This window comes from Amblyomma maculatum, chromosome 1 (assembly GCF_055883805.1).
Source record: "Amblyomma maculatum isolate TAMU_Amacu chromosome 1, ASM5588380v1, whole genome shotgun sequence".
NCBI lineage: Eukaryota > Metazoa > Arthropoda > Arachnida > Ixodida > Ixodidae > Amblyomma > Amblyomma maculatum.
Genome location: NC_139344.1, coordinates 227756772 through 227776771, shown reverse-complemented (window position 1 = coordinate 227776771; position 20000 = coordinate 227756772). Strand labels below are relative to the sequence as shown.

At 48.7% G+C, this 20000-nt stretch overlaps 1 protein-coding gene, 2 non-coding genes and 1 pseudogene across 3 annotated transcripts in view; 2 read left to right on the top strand and 2 right to left on the bottom strand.

The window, feature by feature from the left end:
• Positions 1–3886: 3886 nt before the first annotated feature.
• Positions 3887–3968, bottom strand: TRNAS-AGA (transfer RNA serine (anticodon AGA)). The gene has a single exon. It is a non-coding gene; the product is annotated as a tRNA-Ser (tRNA).
• An 8724-nt stretch (positions 3969–12692) lies between these two features.
• On the bottom strand, positions 12693–14132 carry LOC146205818 (uncharacterized; annotated as a pseudogene).
• On the top strand, positions 13904–13985 carry TRNAS-AGA (transfer RNA serine (anticodon AGA)). Its single transcript has one exon. It is a non-coding gene; the product is annotated as a tRNA-Ser (tRNA).
• A 239-nt stretch (positions 14133–14371) lies between the features above and the next one.
• The window catches only part of LOC146205813 (uncharacterized), a 7254-nt gene continuing 1625 nt past the window's right edge, over positions 14372–20000 (top strand). Inside the window, exons 1-3 of the mRNA XM_084607749.1 lie at positions 14372–14379; positions 15840–16544; positions 16997–20000. The exon at positions 16997–20000 is cut by the window's right edge and continues 1625 nt beyond it. Coding sequence (XP_084463875.1) covers positions 14372–14379; positions 15840–16544; positions 16997–17468 — 1185 coding nt within the window. The 3' untranslated portion in view covers positions 17469–20000. The remainder of the gene's footprint in view (positions 14380–15839; positions 16545–16996) is intronic.

The following is a 20000-nucleotide window of genomic DNA, read 5'->3' as shown; positions in this document are numbered from 1 at the left end:
CTTTTCACTAGTAACTTCATTTTGGTAATAAATTTTGTTTATCTCTTTGTTCACCGCGTGCCGCTTTTCATCACTGAGCACCCGCTTCGTGGGCGTTTCCCCACACCACAGCCTCTCGGGCCGTGCCCTTATCATCACGCCGCGATACTTATCTTCATCGATCACTTCCAGTTTGCTCTTTGTTTCCTTTATTTCTTTTTTAAATTTTCCCGGATCGATGCTTTCTACGCTTAGCATATAGTCTAGTTCGCTACGCAGATATTTTTCGCGTTCTCTTTCCTTAAACCGCAAGACACTTGCTCTGCTTATTGCGGCTACTTTAATGACACACTTAAACAATTCCCAAGCTTGCACAAAGTCACACACATTGCCCAGTAATAGGTTTGTAATACGTTCTTCTAATTGATTAACAAATGTTTCATCATCTAATAATTTATCATTAAACTTCCACAGTTCCCAGTTGAATTTGGTGGTTTTCTCCTTTCGGCCAAATGTGACCATAACTAAAGAATGGTCACTAAAGCTGACACGCTCACACTTGTAACTGAAACACATTGGGACAGTCGCAACAGGTACCGTCTTTGCCAAAAGTAACCAGGCTGCTGCGAAGGCTGGCGGAGCAAGTGCGCGGCCGTGTGGCGGCGTTGCGCTCCCTGTGGCTTATCGGTGCTCGTCAGCTCCGAGGGTACAACAGCTGACGTAACTTCGCACCCTCACTCTCGCTCGTTGGATGACAAAAATTAGGCGCGTATGATGTGCGGGCTGCGGTTTCACGTGTGCGAAGCTCGGTTATTCCCAGCGAGGGCGCTCAGTATAGCGACGGGGCTATTCGCTCTTCTCGGCAACTGCCCTGAAGCAGATGTCGCGTTTCTCGCTATATAATTATACGTGCTTGTGTTCTGAAATCCGCTACTGAAACACACCAGCAGAATTGCGCTTTCCTGCGTGTTTGATGCGCCTGTACATAAAGAATGATAACGCACCTTGAAATTTCAACATGCTTTCTCCGAGGTGCCTTGCGTACTGCAATTTTACGGACCGTAACTCCGGTACAAAGTTATGGGAAAGCTTGTGAACCCTTCCAAGCCACCTTATCTCTCTTTTAGGCTTGCAAAATTGTGCTAGTCCCTTGGGGAGGCTGTGTATAAATAAGATAAATGTTTGATTCTAACAAATTCTTGCATTTGCTTGTAGGTAAGTTTTGGTATAGGTACCAATCTATAATGAAAGCTTCCTCACGCTTAGCCATTATATGCACATGACTGCTTTCTCGTTCGCGGAACCCTTATTTCAGAGCAGCATTGTCTGGTAAATCTAGCACATATTCGTCCTAGAAACGAACAAGAGCTCACCGTGTCTACTATCACCTGCTTTTCAGTTTTCCGCAGTTGCCGAGAAGCGATAATAGCCCCGTCGCTATACTGAGCGCCCTCGCTGGGCACAACCAGGCTTCGCACGCGTGAAACCGCAGCCCACACATCAAACGCACCTAGTTTTTATCATCCAACGGGCGAGACTGAGGGTGCGAAGTTACGTCAGCTGTTGTACCCTCGGAGCTGACGAGCACCGATAAGCCACAGCGAGCGCAACGCCGCCACACGGCCGCGCGCTTACTCCGGCAGCCTTCGGAGCAGCCTGGTTACTTTTGGTAAAGACGGTACGTAAATGCGATCAAGTCTAGCGTGCGACGTACCTTGAAAGTGCGTATAATTCGCTTGGCCTTCAGGTATGAGCACATTGCCAACGTCCTCTAACTCATTCTCATTAACTATTCTCAAAAGTAACTCTGCGCTGGTGTCACGCACAACGTTTTTGGTTGACTTATCCTCTGGTCTGCATACACAATTGAAGTCACCAAGCAATAATATACGCCTCTCACAAGCCAGGTACGATTCAATGTATTCAAAAAAACACTCACGTTCCGCACGCTTATTCGGAGCGTAAAGACACACTGCTCTCCATGGAGTTTCGTCAAAAAGGAAATCACACACTACGAATCTACCCGTTCCACACGTTATCACAGCTTCAACTTAGCTGATAGCCCTGCGGATTAAAATAATGCATCCGGCAGATTTCTGAACCGCATGGCATACACAAACGTTGTATCTGCTGCGAAAAACTTCGACCATTCGATCTGTTTGCTCTTCACTTTCAATTTTTGTTTCTTGTACTGTAAGTAAGTCGATATCGTTATCTAGCAGTAGCCTAACTGCTGTTGCTGTCTGCGCGCTGAGAGGCCCCTCACATTAAGCGTTGCGACGCGTAGGCAAGTTTGAAAGGGACGAGCCATTTTAAAAAAAGACGCCGATCATTCTACTCACACTTATAATGCAGAGCGACATAGTGATACACCAAAAGTTTCGTGTCGTGAAGTGATGCCATTTGCAGTATACAGCACAGGTCTCACACGGTCTTTAGTCCCGATCGCCGACCGGGACATCACAGCTGCTTTGCAAAACTCGCCCCCGCTAAGGCGGAGGCGTTGATGACGGAGTCCTCCGGTATGGGGGGATGTTTGGCTTCGGTTTGAAGCTCTGACGACGGAACTGGTTGGCCTTCGTCGGTGGCTCCCCGTTGCCGTTCGCATTCCTGCCAGCTTCACACTCACTGACGTCCTCATGTGCCCGCTTTGCAGGCATGCTGAAAGCCGCGGCCATGTACACGTCTCGAGGTTCGCTCGTGGAAGCCTCCTGTATAGTTACTGGCGTGTCTAAGGCAAGAGGTTTGTCTCCTCTCGCCTCTCCCTCAGGTGTTGCGCCCGCAGCAGTTGCCGTTGCTTCTCCAGTTTTATCTGGAAGCTCCTCCGCCGCCGCGGCTTTTTCTAGGGGCGTTTCCTCGCACTTTGTCTCTTCACTGCCTTCCAGCGTCGTTTCCAGCCGGACCCGCAACATTCGCGTATGTACGCACACACTGGGTCGTGTCCAAAGCGGCGACACAACGTGGAACGCGGCACTCTCGGCGTATATGCCCAGTTCCGCGACATCGGAGGCAAAGCGAGGCTCAGCCCGGGACGTAGACGAGGGAAACGTCCTCAGAAACGCGTAGCTGGTGCGGCAAATCTGCAACGGTGACGCCTGCGTGTAACTTGAGCGTTACAGAGCGAGTCGTGGACGCCTTGTCAACACAGCCATTCACCCGCCACTTGTCTCTGGTTAGTTCCGTTACCTTTCCGAACGGAGACAGGGCCACTCGCACGTCTTCATCGCGCACGCCGTGTAAAAGCCAGTACAGTTTCAGACGCGCGGCCTGATTGCACGGGTCAATCACGACACACCGTCGCTCCTTCACGTCGAATTCTTGGACCTGCAGCATCTTCTTTTTCCGTCTTCATCTTTGAAGGTTACAGCCCCCAGGTGGTTCATCTGATAAGCCCCAAGGGCGACAACTTCCAGCAGCAGTGACACACGTTCGAGTGCATCTCGAAAATGTTCCACACGATAAGGCCTAGCTGAGACATCCCCATGCAAAAAAACGGTATGTAAAACAGTCGAACCTGATGGCAGATGGGGAAGGACCATTTGGTATTCCTTGGCAGCGTTGCTCATACTCCTGATACCGCGGCCCAAACGGGCCGCTGAATCCGCTCCTTGGGAGTCCATGATGCGCACGTCCGTCACGCTCGGTGGCCGGAAGTCGAATCACTGATTCGGCCACGACTGCCTTTTTTTTTCTTTATTACCAATTTTCAACAACACAGCATACACTCTGAACACACAAAAACAAAGCAAAACAAAAGGAATGCTAAAAGCCCTAGGCCCATTCTGCCTAAAGCGCTAGATTTAAAAGGGCTTTACTGAACGCCACGACTGCCACATGAGAGGGCATTAATGAGCATCTCCTCTAAATCGATGCAAAAGGACTAAAACTAAACAAAAGAACACGCTTGCGCAGTCGACAGGATTTGAACCTGTGCCGGGAGACCCCAATGGATTTCTAGTCCATCGCCTTAACCACTCGGCCACGACTGCCACTTTTTTTTTCTTTATTGCATGGAAAAACTTCCGTAAAAAGGAACAACTCCACTTACTTAAACATGTCCATGTCTAAAGTTACCGGGCTGCTTAATACGAGCCCGTCATATCCTCAGCCCGACAATGCACAATCATCAGAACATCAAAAGTCTGGGAGACATACACATGCGTCTAGATATGGCATCCAGTTTGGAGGTTCTTCACGTGCAGCATATACACTTCTCACCAAAGCACACTGCTCCCGAAACACGGATTTCGACGATCTTGGTGGCTCTGCATGCCTGTCGATCATGCGGCTTTTCCAAAGGCTGAACAGTCCCATCAACACAAATAGATCGTAAGGCATGACAGAGTTTTTGTCAGGAGGCAAAAATCTAATTGTATAAGGCGTAATTTCAATGTCCTTTTTAAGATTTCTTTGTAGTATGTCCCAAAAGAACATAGCATCACGGCACAGAATAAAGCAATGATCAGTTGTCTCAGGCACGTTACAGAGACGACAATTTACCGACCAGGGCACAAACATCTCCTTATTGTGAAGAAATGTCTTGACAGGCAACGTCGCTGTATGTATGACGTGAGAGGGGATCAATGAGCATCTCCTCTAAATCGATGCAAAAAGTCTAAAACTAAACAAAAGAATGCGCTTGCGCAGTCGACAGGATTTGAACCTGTGCGGGGAGACCCCAAATGAATTTCTAGTCCATCGCTTTAACCACTCGGCCCCGATTTATTTTTTAGATACCTTTTTATTGAGGCAAGCACGATACATTGTTAAAAGCACCCCGGCTTCTTCAGCCGCTCACAAGTTAAAATGATGAACTAAATCATCAAGCACACTCATCCATGCGGGTGGGTCTTTCTGGTCCCTCAAACATAAAACGGGACACAACCTGGCGGACAAACAAATGCGCGAGACCCAGACCACCATCTTGAACTGTTCGAAACAAATTGGTTCTCCTGACCCTCTCCCAACTTGAATTCCAAATAAACACAGCAAACACCCTATGCATTTTTTGCACATTTACACACGACATAGACAGAAATTGCAAAACATACCACACTTTGGCAATTTAAAAAATATTACATACTGTTGCTCTCGCAAACATCGACAAGTCTCGTCCTTGCCATGCCCTTGCTTTCTTTTGACGTCGTCTCGTTCCAGTAATCTGCGCTCTTGTTATAGTGCTTGAGAGGCACCCCCAAGTAGTTCGATGGCATGTTTGTCCACTGCAGGTTCGCGAACAACGGTGGTGTAATTCCCCAGCTTCCGTGCCAAAAGCCCACACTCTTTTCCCAATTGATTTCAGCCCCAGTTTGCTGGCAAAACCGCTTGGCGACGCCAACACTTTCTTGAACACTCTCGCGGTCACTGCAGAATACAGCAATGTCGTCTGCATACGCAAGAATTTTAATATTAGATGACTGAAACCTGAAGCCATTTATTTGGTCGTTGTTAATAAGACTTAAACAGAAGGGCTCAAGGTAAAGTGCAAAAAGCAATGGTGAAAGTGGGCATCCCTGCCGTACGGAGGACCGCAGAGGGATGGGTTCACACAGGTTGTTATTGACTATGAACTGTACAGCTGCTGTAAAGCATTTTAAGCCCGCCTGGTATTATGCTGCCCACATTTACATGTTCCAAAACTGAGTACAGGACATCGTGCGCCACGCGATCAAACGCCTTCAACAGGTCTAGCATTGCACTCGGCCACCGAAGGCATCACAGCACTCAAGCGATGTGCACATTTGTGCAGATGGTACGCCCTTTCACTCCGCGCGTTTGGTGCGGTCCAACTAGGTCCGTGATGACACTCTGTAAACGTTTGCCTAGAATCTTCATATAGATCTTATAGTCGACATTTGTGAGGGTTATCGGGCGATAAGCCCCCACAGACAGCATTTTTCTCGGTCACCTGTTTTGGGGATAAGCACAATGTGGGCAGTAGAAAAGGAAGGTGGCATTTGTTTTACATTGTACGCTTCTGCAATCGTATCGTATAGCAGCGGGCTGACTTCTCAGAATGTTTTATAGAAAGCAACGCCTAACCCATCAGGTCCTGGTGTTTTCCCAAGTGGCAGGTCCTCAATAGCCTTCTGAACTTCCTCTAAACTAATAGGCTGTTCTAAGCGCGCACGTTTTTCTTCGTCTAATCGAGGCATGAGGTGCAAAAATTCGTCCCACAGACTACCCTTTGCGCTTCTGTCATTCCCTATCAGTCCTTTGTAATGCTCAACAAACGCTCGCTCGATTTCTTCGCGGTCGGTCGTTATTCTGTTGCGGTAGCGGATCTGTTGAATTTCATTTTATGCTGCATATCTTCTTTCATCACACAATGCACGCTTATTTGGCATTTCACCCGCCCACAACTTTTCGGCGCGCGCCCTTATCACAGCCGCTCGGTACTTATCTGCCTCCAGAGCTTCTAGCTGGCTTTTAACTTTTCGGATTTATTTTATGTACACACCGGGCACTACTGTTTCCATACATGTCAAAAAGTCTAATTTTCACTCCAATTCTTTGATTCGTTTCTTTTCACTTTGATGAAGGATAGTTCCTCGTTCTATTGCTTTCATCTTGACCGTGTTCTTAAAATTTTCCCACTTATCTGCGCAGCTTGCTGATTCGACGCAAGGCATTTTGGTTAAGTCTATAATTTGTTTAACGAAGGTTTCATCTTCCAGCAATTTAACATTAAATTTCCAAAGTTTCCAGTTGAAACTTTTTTTTCTTAATATTTGTACTTACCTATTTTCTGTATGCTCACCCTGCGAAAATCCCTTCCTGGGATTGCAGTATTAATAAATAAATAAAAAAAAACGAGTCCTATGTTTATTCCCAAAGCTTATAATAGCAAGGCTGTGATCTCTCAAAGAAACATGTTTGACTTCATGTTTGGAACACATTGTCACAAATCCTCTGCTTGCTTATACTCTGTCTAGTCTTGCATTGCTACCGCGTTGGAAGTGCGTAAACATGGCTGCGAGCCTTGAAACAACACCCAGCCCATATCTTCCATGTCGTGTTCTTGAATTATTGCATCGAAATACTGCGCACTCTGATCACGCACAGGGGTGATCGGCACTCGATCCTCTGGCATTCAAACACAGTTAAAATCACCCATCAAAACGACGCTTCTCTCGCAGTTCAAAAACATTTTGACCTTTTCAAAAAAAAACTAACACGTTCCCTGTAATTAGAGAGTTTTAGCTTACCGTGATCCGCGATCCGCTACTGGGATCCGCCACTGCGCGTTCCACTGCGCATGCCCAGACCTCCCTTGCTGCTGACAGATGGCACCACATACTGGATGTCGGCACAAAGACCTGCCGCGTCGGGACCAATCAGCTTGACCGGCCCCGCCCACGCGCGGTAGAGAGCCACGGTGGCGGATCGCGGATCACGGTAAGCTAAATCTCTCTATTAGAGAGATTTAGCACACCGTGATCCGCGATCCGCTACCGTTATCCGCCACCGCGCGTTCCATTGCGCATGCCCAGATCACTTTCATGCCGATAGATGGCGCCACATACTTGATGTCAGCACATTGACCTGGCGCATCGGAACCAATCAGCTTGTGCGCCCGGCCCACGAGCGGTAGAGTGTCACGGTGGTGGATCGCGGATCACGGTATGCTAAATCTCTCTATTGTTAGGGGCATACACACAAATCACTCTCCAAGAGCATCCCATCCAGAAAGGGTAAAATCGACAACTAGCAACCGACCCTCTTTGGATGTGACAATGGTTTCATTCCCAATTTCAATACTATTTCTCAAAAATAACGCGCAACCTCCGGACTTTCCAACCACGTGACATACGCAGACATTGTATCGGGACTGAAAATTTTCAACCATACGATTTGTGTTCCTCGCTCTCAATCTTAGTTTCTTGTAGTGCGATTATATCCAATTAATTTTCTAAGAAGAGGTGATTGACCTGACACTGGCGCTTCCTCGCCGCCAGTCCACGAACGTTCAGAGTGGCTACGCGTAGTGGCAGTTGAATCTTTTGTTGTTCATTTTTAAAGGCACCCACTGCTCGCGCAGTGCTCACCTCAGGGTACCGTGGCGCTGAAGGGGGTTCCGCGTGTTGGAGCTCCACAAAGCGCACCGCCTCGCAACGGTCACTTGCACTTTCGCAGTCCATGGCCAAAGTTTGACGGTCAAGCTCACAGTTCCCTTCCGTGGTATATCGTCTCCACCATGGCACGCTGATCCGGAAACCGACGGCAGCGTATAACAGCTGTAGAAGCGCTATTCAGGCGCCTCCACCGCAGGTCTTATGTCTGGCGGAATATTTGGTCTTGGCCTGTAGGGCGACCGTCGCGTCATTACCGCCTTGGTGGGCGGCTCCTCCGCGGGTGCTCCATCAGTTAGTCGGTCATCTTTCACAGTTTCGAGGTAAGCGCGTTTTGTGGCTGAGACAGCAGCTTCTTCCAATGAGACATCATTAGGGTAGTGTCCGACGTGAGGTTCGTCAAGTGTGCTAGCAGGGGCTCTGAGAATAGGCGGCGGCTTTTCTTGGCTCGTCTTTTCCTCGGAGACGTGTTGTGGCACTGGAGGTGCCTCGGCCGAACTTGTGCCGCTAGACCCAACACTTGAAGGCTGCGTGCTCTTCTCGACGGTTGCTGCTTTAACTCCAGCTGCCCTTGATGCTTCCTCAGCCTTCACCTCGTCCATAACGTGTTCAGTCATATCAATGCGAAGACTCGTCCGAGTCCGAAGACCAGCGAAGACTCGTCCAAGTTAATTATGGACGAGGCGGATGCGGAGGAGACTGCTGACATTAGAGGTCAGTCAACAAAACAGGACGCGCATTCCATGACTCTTTTAACAAAGCATAAGGTGACGGTCTCCAGTCAAGAGAATGAAACTCTGCAAGCCCTGCAAGATCCGTCACAGGACCATGAAGGCGCGTCAAAGCAAGCGTCAGATGTAATCAATTTTTCTGACGCTGAGGAGCATCTCAGTACTGAGCCTCCCTGTACTGATGCCATGGAGGTTGGGCCGGAGACAGCAGCCTTAATTGCCGCGAAACGTCCGCACGAGGAAAGCGTCGAGGAGACTCAGGTGCCAGGCGGTGTTTGTGGTGAGCCGCCACCGAAAACTGCAGGCATCCGAAGAGCAACTTTGAGACCGAAGCCGAACTTCTCGGCTGACACGCGGCAGGCGGGAAAACCGCCTCCGTAGTTTTGTGGTATCCTGAACGATTTGTGGGTTGGCTGGCTACCGACCAGCGTCAGGAATCTTCTGCAACCAAGCGGTGCTTGTGTGAAAAAAAAATTAAAGACGGTGCTTGGACTTCGTTTGAATGCATCCCGACGTTCTGCTGGGAGGACATTACATGCATTCATACGCCGCTGTTCGTCAGAAGCGGAGGCCACGCAACCATGAAGGTAGGCACCATGCGGGTACGGGCGTCTCTTTCTAATACATTACTCTCAAGCTTAATTCGCCGTTACACGTAGCTACTTTGAAGGTCAGAGGGCTGGGAGCGAGAAGGCGACAATGTCAGCTCAGTCGCCTCCTTTTAGATAATGATATAGATGTAGCAGCTGTGCAAGAGTCAAAGATTGAGAGCCAAGAAAGCACTGACCGTATGGTGGATTCTTTTCAAACAAACGTTTATGTGTGTGTATGCCATTCTGTTGGTGTATCGGGTGGATGCCTTTTATTTATACGTAACACGCTGGGAGTAAGCGTAGAGTCCGTTTTTGCCTGTCCAAGTGGTCGGCTTTTGGTTACTGATTTTACCTACTCTAATTTATGCTGGCGTGTTGTGTGTGTGTGTACGCTCCCAATTCAGAATGCGAGCGTGAATTGTTTTTTGATTCTATTGAGTTGTGGTTGAAGGTCGACAAAATCTTGCTTGTACTTGGTGACTACAACTGTGTGCGCAGCAGCGGACCGAGCGGCAAAGTGTAAACCTCGGAGAGACAGAAGCTCCGAGCGGTTGAATGCACTTGTGCATCAATACGGCCTTGAGGATGTTGGTAGTGGGTTCTCCACTGGAAACCAGCCAGAATTCACGCACTTTCAGCGAGATAGCCATGCTAGATTGGACAGGGTGTATGCCTCGGTTTATCTTGTTTCCCTGTGTACTGCATATGAGGTCAAACACGGGTCTTTCAGCGATCATTGTCTCGTGAGTGCAGTGTTTGGTAGGAAAGGAAAGAAATCGCGCTTTAACTGGCACCTATGGAAACTGAATGCCAAACTTATCGCCGATGAAGAGTTCCTTACGGAAGTTAAGACCGGGTTTGAAAATCGTCTGGCTATGCGACCAGTAAGTTTTGCAGCGGAATGGGACATCTTCAAAGAGTGGGTCAAATTGAAATCCATAGAAAAGAGCAGTAAGGTGCGGCATAAAGAGAAAGAAAAAGAACTGAATGAACAACTTCAGTTTTATTTTTTGAGCATGGAAAGTACTGTGCCAGGTCATTTCGCCAGTAAAATACGAGAGCTTAAAAGTGAGCTGGAAACAATCGACAGCGAAAGATACACAGCGGCTGTCATACATGCAAGGGCTGAAAAACTTTGGGCTGGAGAAGTGCCGACAAAACGAGCGCTAGCAGACGAGAAAAGATACGCCTGCCAGAAAGAAATTAGAAGTATAAGATATGCCGGCCATATCACTGAAGATGCTAAAGATATTCAGCGTGCGGTAGCAGAGCACTTCGAAGAACTGCTTAGCGCTAAGCTTGAGACTGTAGGCGGCTTTCAAACACTTTCTAAGACTGATGCCTGCACTGGATGACGAAAGTAAAGCGCGCCTAGAAACACCGATAACATTGCAGGAGATAGAATCTGCAATAGATGACCTGACACCTGGGAAAGCCCCTGGGCCGGATGGTCTAAGCGCTGCCTTCTTTAAAACTTTTCAGCAGTATGCGGCTCAGTTTATGCTCGATGTAATCACTGAGGCTTATGAACGTAATACTGTTCCATTGTCTTTCTCTACATCGCACATCGTGCTAATACCCAAGACAGATGATCCGGAGAAACGACTGTTGGTGGGGTCATATCGACCGATTAGCCTCACCAATGTTGACTACAAGGTGTACATGAAGGTTTTAGCAAAAAGACTGCAAAGTGTAATAAAAAAAACTGGTTGGGTCTCATCAAACGTGCGGCATCAAGGGTCGATCCATTGCCATGAATATACATGTCGCAAGAACCGTATTAGAATGTGTTGATGCACTCGGTGGTCAGATATCCATGATGCAATTAGATTTGGCCTTTGACCGTGTTTCTCACGAAATTCTTTTTTCCATTTTGGAGCATTCTAACCTTGGTGAAGTCATAGTGGAGGGTGTTAAAATGGCTTATGCGAACTGCACGACTCGTATTATCGTGAATGGTGAACTGACAGCATCGCTGTACGTTCATCAGTAAGGCAGGGCTGCCCGCTCTCCTCCCTGCTTTTTGCACTGTATTTAGAGCCACTTTGCTTGGCTATCATTGATAGCGATCGCATTTTAGGGTTCAAGCTGCAATCAGCACACGTGAGAACTCTTCAGTAACTTCTTTGCCTAATATTGGCATCAGAGGCAAAAAGTTATCTCTAAACCCTTCTTCACTTGGTGCTTTGCTCGAAAACAGCTCACGGTAATGTTCCACGAAGGCGCTCGTAATTCCGTCTTGCTCATCATGCCTCTGCCCCTTGTATTCAATAACCGTTATCTCGTTCGCGCGCGCATATCGCTTTTCATCAGCGAGGGCGCGTTTTGTTGGCATCTCGCCACGGAGCCATTTTTCCGTACGCGCTCTTATCGCAGCGCCTCTGTACTTCTGGGCATCCAAAGCTTGTAGCCTAACTTTGATGCCTTTTATATCATGCATGAACATACCCGGCGTTCGTTCTTCTTCACGCCCTAAATATTGTAAGAGCTCTTGCAGTTGCTTTTCTTCTTTCTTTTCCTCATACTTAATAATGGAAGAGCGCTCAATTGCATTCATTTTCACCTCCTGTTTAAATCGTTCCCAGGATTCGATACAGCCTGTTTCGCTCTCATAAAAAAATATCCCTGCTTTCCTTAACTTTTCGTAAAAATAGTTCGTCTTCTGCAGGCCTCGAGTTTATTTTCCATAAGTCCCAGTTCATTTTTGATTTACACTGCTTCGTTCCGCCCAGCGTGACCGTAACTAAGCAATGGTCGCTAAATGACACTTGCTTCACTTCACTTCACAGGTAGGCGAAAACTCTGGCGACACATATATTCTGTCAAGTCGCGCGTGACTACTACCTTAAAAATGTGTGAAATGCACACGTTTTTCACCATTCACCAGGACTGATACGTCCTCTAAGCTGCACTCATTGAGGACACACTTCAGGAATTCGGCACTTTGGTCTTTTCCAACATTTCTATTCGAACGATCCTTAGAGTCTACAACACAGTTGAAATCTCCTAAAAATATAAGCGCACGACTGCATTCAAGGAAAGGCACCAACTGCTCAAAAAAGTCGCGCCGTTCTTTTTGTGTCGTTGGTGCATACAGAACCACCACCCTCACCGCACAGGTTTCGTACTTGATGTCGCACACGACGAAACGCCCCCTTGCACAAGTTATTACTTGCTCCACTGCTATGCCTACACTTTTCCTCAGGAAAAGACAGCAACCTGCCGAAAAATCGACTGCATGGCTTACGCAAACATTGAAGCATGACCGAAAACCAAACACCATATTTGTTTGCTGCTCATCCTCAACCTTTGTTTCTTGTATGGCTACGATGTCTAAATCTAGTTCGCTCAACAAACGGTCCACTGCTTTTCTAGTCGACGCAGTTCCCGTTCTGTAGCTGGTACCTTTTCGTAGCCTCGTGGTCTCTTCATGGAGGCGGTTGTCATATCCATCGGGGACTCAGCAACGCTTCCTTCCGAAGTGCCTTTCGCTGTTGGCTGATCTGACGACATAGCAGCCTCCTCCCCCTTTCCAGTCGTTTCTGCAGCGGGTTCGCTAACTTGCGTCTTCCCTCCGCCGGTGGTGTGTTCCGGCTGTTGGACATCAGGTCCTTCTCCGGATACTGTAGGGGGCAGGGCTCCAGCGTTCTCCAGTTCCTCCTGGTCCATGATCAACTCGCTCCCGTCGTCTTGAGGGGGCACAATACCCGTGGCCACACGGGCATACGTGCGGACGCATCCCTCCTGGTCGTGCCCGAAGATATGACACGAACTACATCTCTTAGTGCGGCAATCACGTCGAATGTGGCCTGTCTTCTTACACCTTAAGCATATTGGTGGCCGTCCAGGCACCACCACTAACACATGCCCTCCGTAAAACTTGTATATACATGTGGGGCAAATCATCGATCGAAAGCCCCTCTTTGAGCATTATTTTTACTAGCCGAGTTGTCGATTCGGCCTCTTCAAACCCCGGGCTGTTCCACTGCTCATAAGTGACTTCTCTCACATCTCCAAAGTCTTCGAACGCCCTCTGCACCGCTTCACTCGAAGCGTAGAAAGGCACCCAGTGCACCTTGAAAACCAACTCACGCTTGTTCGGGTCGATGACCGCACAGTAGCGTCTCTTCACTTCCAGCGCGCCTTCTTTCAGCAGGCGTTCCTTCGCTTCCTCAGTCTTCATCTTCAGCATCCAGATATGAGACATTTGGAAGGGTCCAATGCCAGCCACGTAGGGTAGTACACCGGCCTTTTCCAACGGCTCACGAAAATCCTGTATGCGATAAGGCCGGCTGGCAATATCACAGTGAAGGAAAACCGTTGTCTTCATTGCTTCTCCGGGAGGAAACGTAGGTAGAACCATGCGATAGCCCAGTGGTGGGCGTCGTTCGCCGCATCCTCGGCCAGACATGACCGATACCGAGGCACGCTCAAAGCTTGCCATCACACGTCCGTCTCCCACGGAAGCCGGAAGTGGAATCCTTACTGATGTATTTGTACCAATTCATGCAATAAAGAAAAAAAAGTGGCAGTCGTGGCCGAGTGGTTAAGGCGATGGACTAGAAATCCATTGGGGTCTCCCCGCACAGGTTCGAATCCTGTCGACTGCGCAAGCGCATTCTTTTGTTTAGTTTTAGTCCTTTTGCATCGATTTAGAGGAGATGCTCATTGATCCCCTCTCACGTGGCAGTCGTGGCCGAGTGATTCCACTTCCGGCCACCGAGCGTGACGGACGTGTTATGACGAGCTCCGTTATGGTGGCTAGAAGGGGGAGGTGGCGCCAGCGCCGGCGTATCCGCCGAGAAAGCGCGATCCTCTGGTTCATGCGCTGCCGCGAAGGCCGCGGTGGCGCTGCGGTCAGCTTGGCGATGCAGTCACGCGATCGCGCGCGTGTGCAGGTACCCGCGCGGTGTATGGACGGTGCGGCAGTGTTCCTGCTTGTTCGCGGCTGCCAGCGTGACCTGTCGTTTATGGACAGATGTGTTGCGCTGCTGGCATGTTAATGTGAGGGCCTAACTTCGCCGAACAGATGAACTTCAGCGCAAAAAAAAAAAAAAAAAAAAATCACAGTATGTCCCTTCCAAGCAAAATTATCAAATTTTATGTTCTTACCAGGCAGCACTTCTATGTTAAGGCCCAGAACTGTAAGTGCAACGCTAAGCAGGGAAGAATGAAAGTGCTGAAACTTAAGAGGGTGCTCTAAGTTGCATATTTATTCAAGGTCGAATGTAATTTTTTTTTTTATTTAGCGGGAAGGGATATCCTTGCCTCCCTATTTCTTGGTGCCAAGCGATGCATGCAGTGTTGGTAATCAATGTTTAATGTATTTTTTTTTTCTAATTACACAGAAGCATGTGTAAATGTATCTGTTATTTTGAATTACCCTGAATGTTATTATGTGCAGTACATTGCTATTACTACGATATGCAATAAATTTTTGCTATGCTTTGTTTTGCTTGTTTGGATCCCCAATCACATTTTTTAGGAGTAATGCGGATGCTTCATATCCTTGAAACTGAAGGAGGTGGAAAACATCGACCAAAGAACAGCCAACCTTTTTTCTTTCATTTATTACCCCTTTTTAATTTTCTTACATATTATTTTATGCCCTGGGGCAAACAACGTTGTGGGAAAAAAATGCGACCACACGGAGCCGAAACATCCTTCCATCCTCATTCTCTTGAAAGAGTGCGTTGTTGGGCGAGTCAGTCAGACATATCTTCAAGGTATACTGCGCGCACACAAAACAAGGAGGAGAAAGGTACACAACAAGCGCAACACCTGCGCTTGTTGTGTACCTTTCTCGTCCTTGTTTTGTGTGTGCGCAGTATACCTTGAATACTCATTATCTTGGTCTGTCTTCTACTTTCGACATGCACTATCTCGATCCGACGGGACTCATTCAAGACCCTCCAATTCCTGGAACTGAAAGGATAGATACGCCTGTATTCTACGCACCAGAAGTATTGGAGTACCATCCGATCGATTTTAATTGTTTTTCTTTGTTGGGTTTCATGTGCCAAAATTACTCGGGCTATGAGAGACACCGTAGTGGAGGACTCCGGAATTTCGACCACCTGGAGTTCTTTAACGTGTACTCGTACAGCACACGAGCGCCTTGCTTTTCGCCTCCAGTGAAAAGCGGTCGCCGCGGCCGGGATGCGATCCCTCATCCTTGGGCACAACAGTCGAACACCCTAACCACTGCACCACCATGGCTTAAAATTGAATTCTGTCAGCCGTAATCAGGTTCGACTAGAGTTTAATGAGCTAAACCATTACCTGCAACATCACTGAAAGGCCGACGCGTTGCACGCACGGCGGGCATACGTATGTTCAAGTACCGTGGCGTAAGGCGAGCGGCGCGTACCATGCATCGCACTACGGCCAACAGCGCCACCTACACTCGGCTTGAAATGGAGGAGCGGCTTCCGTCCGCCGTTGGCGTCACCTCCCCCTTCTAGCCACCATAGCTCCGTTGGAGCGGCTACAGCGGCCATGTCGAGCCGCGGTGACAGGATTTTTGCATCGGGTGAAGAATATCAGGTCGTATTGCCTAGTTTGCCTACAGGACGATTCGTTCTAAACACTGTTTTCTTGCACGGAGACATCAGGGTCCGCCCATACCGGGTGGAAGATTTCCGGGATGCGCTCGCTCCCCTATCGGTTCTGCCGGAAGTTATCGCCCTCGGGGCGTACCGCATGAGCCACGTTTGGGCCTTTAAGGACGACGTGGGCGTAAAGAAGATTGTGCAAATGGGTGAGCTGAAAGTGAAAGCTGCTCGATGCCTCGTGATTGACCCGGCGAACCGAGACATCCGAATGAAGCTACATTGGCTGCTGCCCAGCGTACCGGACGAGGACGTGCGGCTCGCTTTCGCGCCGTTCGGCAAAGGGACCGACACATCTAAGGAGCGGTGGCGCGCACAGGGTGTGGCGGATAAGGGTTCGACCACGAGGCTGGTGACGTTGTATTTGAATGCCGGCGTGAAGCTGGACGACCTGCCCCACCAGGTGAACGTCGCTGGAGAGATAGCCCTTGTGGTCGTTGCGGGCAGGGCTCCCCTCTGTCTGCGGTGTCGAGGCACGGGCCACATTTGGCGCGACTGCCGCATTCCACGGTGCGGTTCCTGCCGTCGCTTCGGAGATGACGAGAACCAGTGTTCTCGGACGTACAGTCGAGCGCGATTTGAAGGTTATCGCGCGAGTGTCGACCAGCCTTGCACTCCAGGCACCTGGCGGCCGGGTTTGGAACAGGAAAAATCATGATTTCGCACTCTTCTCTCCCTCGTTCGCTGTTCCATGCAACAACCATCACCCCCGCGACATATTCACAGCCCTTTCTCTCTATTCTAAGCTTTCCATTTGTTGCGATAAAGTGTCCAGTTTCAGATAATACCGAAGAATACGTCGTGCTCACAACGATAACTACCTGTTCGTAGAACCAAACGAAAAAAAAATGAAAGTGATGTCCCAGCAGGGAGTGACGGCTACTAAAGGAACAGAAAAAAGAGTGAGGGAAGCTGGCTTGATACCTCCCTCGCCTCGGCAGAGAATTCTGGGCCATGGCGCTGTTCATGTACCCGGTCGACGCTCGCGCGATAACCTTCAAATCGCGCTCGACGTACGCCAGCGTCGCCGGGCCCGTGAGCAGCGGAGACGCTGCCGAACTGCTCATGGATGAAGCCGACGCGGAGGATGCATCGAGAGTGGCTATTGTATCGTCGCTGCAAGAGACCACGGTGGGCGCCCCACAGACGGAACAACTGGAGTGTCAACCTGTCGCAGGCGCAACGCCCGAGAAGTCTTCCCCAGAGTCTGCATCGGCCGTCGCCGTCGTGCCGAATGGTGCGGCTGTGACATTATCTGACTCTGTGGTTAGCGACACCCAGCCCATGGACGCTCTCGGTACAGCGGTCAGCCAAACGGTCGGAAAACGGCCGCACGAGCAACTTGCTCCGAATGTGCCCCAACTTGGTGCCAGTGGCGGAGACGAGCCGCCGACTAAAACATCAGGTATGAGGCGTTCGACCTTGAAGCCGCGTCCGAACATTCCTGTAGAATCACGGCAGGCGGGTAAACCGCCTCCGTAGTTTTGTGTAGTTCATGCCATACAGAGGTGGCATGGGGTTCCGGGGTTTGTCGTTTATGTAGACACCATGAGATAGGGTCCTTTCCTTTCTTCGACATGGCAATCAACCTCCCTGAAGCGCTACGTGTAGCTACAATAAACGTACGGGGCCTCGGAGCAAGAAGGCGACAGTGCCAGCTTAACCGCCTTTTCATTGAGAACGATCTGCACGTAGTAGCTGTTCAAGAAACCAAAATTGATAGCCAAGAAGCGACAGATCGAATGGTGTCCGCTTTCAGACTGCGTTTCGACGTTTGTGTGTGTGTCATTCAGTTGGTTCCTCTGGCGGCTGTGCCCTTTTCATACGTAACAATGTTGGTATAAATGTGCAGTCGCTGTTTTCGTGTCAAAGTGGCCGGCTCCTGATTGTTGATTTTTCACATTACGATGTAAACTTCAGAGTTATGTGTGTGTATGCACCTAATATAGCTTCCGAGAGAATGTTTTTTGAACGTTTCCAGACGTACCTAGATTGTGAAAAGGTCATAGTTTTGTTGGGGGTTTTCAACTGTGTTTGTCGCGCTGAAGACCGTGTAAAATGCTTGACAGTGAAGGATAAGAGTGCGGAGATCCTGAATTCAGTTATTCACGGTCACAACTTGGAAGATGTTGGAAGTGTGTTTGCAAATGCTACTCAACTGCAATTCACTCATTTTCAAGGCAGTAGCCACGGACGACTTGATCGGTTGTATGTATCGCTTGAATTAGTGCCGCTGTGTACATCGTATGAGGTTAGACCAGTGTGCTTTAGTGATCACTGTCTAGTGATTGCAAACTTCGGCAGAAATCAAAGCAAAAACAGCTTTAATTGGGACCTATGGAAACTCAACACGAAATTGTTGGAGGACGAGGGTTATGTTAAGGACGTTGAGGAGGAGCTAAAAAAGTTGCTCGCAGAGCAGCCGATAAGTGTTGCCGTGGGCTGGGAAGAATTTAAACAGGCAGTTAAACTCAAGGCAATTGAAAAAAGTAGTAAACTGCGATTTGAACCGAAACAAAACGAAAAACACCTGTGTGAGCAACTAGAATTCCTTACTGGTATAGAATGCGCTCAACCAGGTACATTTTCCAAAGAACTAAGGAGCATCAAGATACAGTTGGAAAGATTAGATACGGATAAGTACAGAGCGGCGGTTATTCGCGCACGGTCTGAGAAGCTGTGGGCCGCTGAAGCACCTACAAAGCGTGCTTTATCGGACGAAAAGCGATACGCGAGCCGTAAGGAAATTCGGAAAATACGAAGTGGGAATGATGTTTCGTCGGATGGCAGTGTTATCAAACATGTAATTGCCGGTCATTTCAAAGACCTACTTGGTCACCCGCGAAAAATGGTAGGGGATTTTGAAGCAGAATTTTTGCCTCTAATGCCCAAGCTTGATGATGAAGAAAAGGAGCGACTAGAAATGCCAATTTGCGTCGAAGAAATAGAGGACACAATAGACGCTCTGCCAGCTGGTAAAGCACCGGGTCCTGACGGATTAGGGGCGTCCTTTTATAAAATGTTTAAGCCAATGATAGCTCACCTCCTCCTGAAGGTTATCAATGAAGCTTATGAGCAAAACCGTGTTCCACTGACCTTCAGAACTTCTCATATCACACTGATTCCGAAAACTGAGGAGCCGGAAAAGCGTTTGTTGGTGGGGTCTTATCGCCCGATAAGCCTCACCAACGTTGATTATAAAATATTTATGAAAGTGTTGGCAAGACGACTGCAATGTGTGATAACAAAGCTGGTTGGCACGCATCAGACTTGTGGCATAAAGGGACGGAGCATCGCCACGAACATTCACGTAGCGCGAAGCGTACTAGAATGTTGTGACGCACATGGTGACCGTGTGGCAATGATCCAACTGGATCTCGCAAAAGCATTTGACCGGGTGTCGCATGATGTGCTATTTGCCATATTGGATCACTCCAATGTTGGTAATTTAATAACAGACGGCGTCAGAATGGCGTATGCCAACTGCGCAACGCGAATTATAGTGAACGGAGAACTGACCGAAAGCGTGCAAGTTCGGTCGTCAGTTAGGCAGGGCTGTCCCATGTCGCCCCTGTTGTTTGCACTTTACCTTGAGCCTCTTTGCTTGGCTATCCGAAATAATGAGAGCGTAACGGGCTTCAGTCAGCGCATGTTAAAATATTGGCCTATGCCGATGATATTGCGGTTTTCTGTTCAGATAAAGATAGCATCTGTGAAGCCACAAATATTGTCAGTCTACGGGGGCGTTAATAAACTGGGAAAAGAGCTATGGCTTCTGGCATGGCAGTTGGGAAGACACGCCAGAGTACTACTCTCGACTGCAGTGGTCAACGATTCCTACAGTGTATCTAGGTGTACCTCTCCAAGCGTACCGGGACCCTGATTCGTATTGGAGAGACGAAACTTTAAATGCAAAAGAAAAGGCTGATGCGTGGCAAGGAAGGCAATTATCTGTATTTTCGCGGGCTACCGTGTGCAATTTATTTCTCACTGCAAAAAATATGGTATGTCATG